The sequence below is a fragment of the Propithecus coquereli genome, unplaced genomic scaffold, assembly GCF_000956105.1.
Source record: "Propithecus coquereli isolate 6110/MARCELLA unplaced genomic scaffold, Pcoq_1.0 Scaffold59, whole genome shotgun sequence".
Classification (NCBI taxonomy): domain Eukaryota; kingdom Metazoa; phylum Chordata; class Mammalia; order Primates; family Indriidae; genus Propithecus; species Propithecus coquereli.
This window is the reverse complement of record NW_012151840.1, coordinates 3988390-3992021: the sequence shown is the minus strand read 5'-3', so window position 1 is coordinate 3992021 and position 3632 is coordinate 3988390. Positions and strand designations below refer to the sequence as shown.

Genomic DNA, 3632 nt, shown 5'->3' with positions numbered 1-3632 from the left:
GGGAATAGGATCCAGGAGGCCCTCAGTTGTCAGCACTCCAACTGAGCCAGCCGGGTTGTGGGGCATCACTGAGCAATGAAAATATTATCAACAAACAAAAGATTTTATTGAGTACAAAACCAAAAGGGAATGAGAGTCCCGGGCCCAAGAACTCCATCACGGCAGGGAGTCAAGGGCTCTGCTTCAGGGTCGGTCTGGGCAGCCCTGGAAGAAGTCATTGCACATGATAGTGACAAGAGCCAGAAACACAGCGTACTCCTGGAAGTCCACCTGCTCGTCACTGTTCTCGTCGAGGTTGCCCATCAGCTTCTTCAGCCCCTCCTCATCCACCTTCTCCTGAAAGCAAGAGGGAATAGGGTCAACGCCAAGCCAGCCCCCAAGCCCAACTCCCTTGCAAACTCACAGGCCAGTGCCAGCTCTCCCTCCCCACCGGCAGTGGGGCATGTGGTGGGCGGGCAGCTCTGGGAGCTGCTAAGAGGGTCCAGTAAGGAGAGATGGACACTCGTCAGTGAGTCTGCAGCCCGCCCGCTGAGCACGCGGAGGATGCTGGGTGTTCCTCTAAGCATGCATGAGCTCTAATCCCTCAGGAGCCCCGCGAGGTAGGTACCACTACCCCGTTTTGCTGATGAGGAAACTGAAGCTTGCTGCTCCCCTTCACTAGAGGGTGAATTCAGAAAAGGCCAGCACTTTTTAATTCCAACCAAAATGATTAGAAAAGTTTAACCGAAAACAAAAACAAAGGGGCAAATTCAGGGTCGACTGCATTTCTCCGCAGAATGTCCCAGGGTGCATGTCTCAGCTGGGCTTTCCTCTCCCTACACACCTCCTTAGTTTGGCGTGTAAATACGGAAAGTCAGAGAGAAAGAGAGCACGCACACTGTGTGATCTTGGCCAATCACTTCCCCTTTCTGGGCTCTGGGCTGCTCGACTCTCCAGTGAGGGGATTAGACGGACAGACTGAGGTCCCTGACAGCACACAGTTCTCTGGCCTCACTCCCACTCCAGCAGGCCACGAAGCAAAAGTGGAGGGGGAGGAGGAGGGGCTGGCCCCACCCCTGCCCCCAGGACTGGGGAGGGAGAGATGTGACCTGCACTGCCGCACTCACGCCAGGACCTGCCCCCGCCAGGCCTGCCACTCACCCCCACGAAGCTGGGCAGCTCCTTGTGCAGAAGTTCCTTCATCTCCCCCTTACTCAGCTTGAACTTGTCGCCCTCTTGGCAGGAGTACTTGTGGAAGGTGGCAACCATCACAGCCAGTGCCTGCTCCAGGGAACTGGACATCTTGGATCTGGGGTCCAGAGGTGGCAGGTAATGGAGACACCACCAAGGCTCCTGGGGCCTCAGCCCAGCCTGCAGGACCCGCTTCTGCCTGTGCCCCGAACTACCTCGCCAGCCCTCTCTGGATGGGAAGGCAGGGGCTGCAGCTCCCCCTCGGACTGTGGCTCCCCAAGGGCAGGGGCCGTGCCTCTGCCTCCCACCGCAGGCAGATGCTAAACCCTGCCCTGTGTCTGCAGTCACCAAGGGTAGGGCCTCGTGTCTCCTCCAATCACGAGGGACACACCCCTGAAGGTAGGGCCCCCCTCTTTGAGTATCTGTGGGAAGGGAAACGACAGGGTGACCAGAATCCCATTTTGACCCATCTGTGCCAAGCACTGGCAGCATGGGCACACACCGGGCTAGCTAGCAGGGCTCCACCGCACCGCCTGGCAGTGGCCACGGCCACAGCCTAGTAGCAGCACCTCCCTGAGAGACTCATTTCCCTCCTCAGACTCAGGGCTCTCGAAGCTCTCTGTGCCGTCTAACTGCAAGCTCCCTTGGGCAAGGACGTTTCCTCCCTCAGATAGGGCTCTCAGGGTGGGGAATGTCTCCCCTGGCACTGGAGGCCCCTGAGTCATGGGGTGCTCTCTCCATGCAGACAGGGCATGGGCTGGCTGGGGGGGACTGAACATCCTCCCCACTAGGAAGGATCCTGTTGTGATTAGAATTAAAGAAATTAAATGTCCAGTGCCTTGGGATCAGGGTGGGACGGACCTCAGAGGTCATCTTCTCCAAGGCCTTGCCTCTGAGAATGCTCAGACCAGCCTGGAAGGTTAGGCAGGTGTCAGGGCGAGGCCAGAGGAACTGATGCCGGAGGCAGGGAAAGCCCTGGGCCCGTTCTGCCGCCCCGCCTTCCCGAGGCAGAGCTCTGCTGCTACTCAGGGCCACAACCCAGGCCGGCCGTGCACTCGAGACCCCTGCCTCTTGCCCCTTAGTCCTGCTAGAATCCAAGATATTGCAAAAAACAAGAAGTCAGGACTCTTGTTATAGCACCTCCTACATATACACCTCCTACTCCTAGGCCTAGCCCCCCAAAGAAGGATCCCCCAGACTGAGAGATCCAACAGAGGGCCTCAGAGTAACCCCTGGGCTGAGATCTCACTGAGGAACCCGAAAAAAGACCCCTCAATAATCTGACACTTCACAGAGGATCCCCCAGATGGGAAGGACCCAGGGGATCCCCAGGCTGATCAGCCCAAGAAAGCCAGAATGAGAAAACTGCCGAGACAAAGATCAAGGCAGCGGTCAAAGGCAGAGCCCCTGCCCACCCGCCTCAGCAGGACAGGGGCACTCACCAGACCGGTGGCGGTGGCGGAGAGAGACCCAGGAAGGAGAACAAAGTGGCCAGGCACCCAGTGCGGGGATTTATACACCAGCCCCACTGTCCCCCTACTTTGCATTTTGAGAAACCAAACCTGCCTTAACCTGATCCCGCCAAAGCCTGGCCTCCTGCCACCCTCAACCACTTCCGCCCAGCACCCTCTCTCCCAGAGACTGCCAGCTCCACCGCCAGCTGGAGGACGGCTCTAGGCCCCGCCAAGGGCAGCCCTGGAGCCCACCCAGGCCACAGCAGGGAAGTGGGAAGTATCATGGGGACAGGGCAGCCTAGGCCAGGGGTGAGGGGAGACAGCCCCTGTTCTGGGGCCTGGAGACTCATGCCAGCCCTGTTCTCATGATGCGCCTGTGAGTCACAGCCCACTGCTATGTCAGAGGCTTCGGGCGCATGCTGGGGCTTCACAGCCCTGCGCTGATGTATATGCATGGGACTGTGTGTATGTCCGTGCATGTGTGTCCTTGTGCATGTGTGTTTGTGTATGTGTGTGTGAGAGAGAGAAGCAGTCTGGGGCCACCTTAGAAAGCTGCGGCCCGAGAAGGTAGCTGGGGGCAGCAGAAGGAGGGCAGGGCTGACCTCAGGGGGTGGGGGAATGAAGCTGCTACTAATGACCAGCACCGGAACACTTCTTAATGAGGTAATGAGGTAACTGGGTGTGCACAGACATGCCATGAAAGGCCCCTTTGTGCGGGGAGGGGTCTGGAAGGACAGGGAGGCTGCAAGAAGTGGGGTTGCTCTGCAGACAGGGTGAGCAAGAGTCTGTGGGAAGTATTAAGGGTGAACAGGTAAACTTTGGCTGCTTCTTCTCCAGCTAGAGGAGTGGGTGGGTGGGTAGGGGAGTTCAGGGCTGAAATATGGAGCTGGACAGCTTCCCAAGCCTGGAGGCCAGGCCCTCCTCCACACTGCCCCCCACACACGTGCCCTTCCCCAGACCCAGGGAAGGGCAAACACCGTGGCCATTCACAGCCCAGCCCAGGGGAGG

At 58.6% G+C, this 3632-nt stretch overlaps 1 protein-coding gene across 1 annotated transcript; it reads right to left on the bottom strand.

The window, feature by feature from the left end:
• Positions 1-83: 83 nt before the first annotated feature.
• S100A2 (S100 calcium binding protein A2) lies at positions 84-1288 on the bottom strand. Its single transcript, XM_012658666.1, has 2 exons — positions 1141-1288; positions 84-336 (listed from the first exon to the last, which is right to left on the bottom strand). The coding sequence occupies exons 1-2, from the start codon at positions 1279-1281 to the stop codon at positions 184-186; spliced, it is 294 nt and encodes a 97-aa protein (XP_012514120.1). The 5' UTR covers positions 1282-1288; the 3' UTR covers positions 84-183.
• Between the last annotated feature and the right edge of the window lie 2344 nt (positions 1289-3632).

Bases quoted from the DNA above. Each gene is read 5' to 3' on its own strand.
- S100A2 (XM_012658666.1), bottom strand. From the start codon at position 1,281: ATGTCCAGTTCCCTGGAGCAGGCACTGGCTGTGATGGTTGCCACCTTC. The intron at 337-1,140 runs GTGAGTGGCAGG...TCTTGCTTTCAG, and splicing joins AGCTGCCCAGCTTCGTGGGG to GAGAAGGTGGATGAGGAGGG.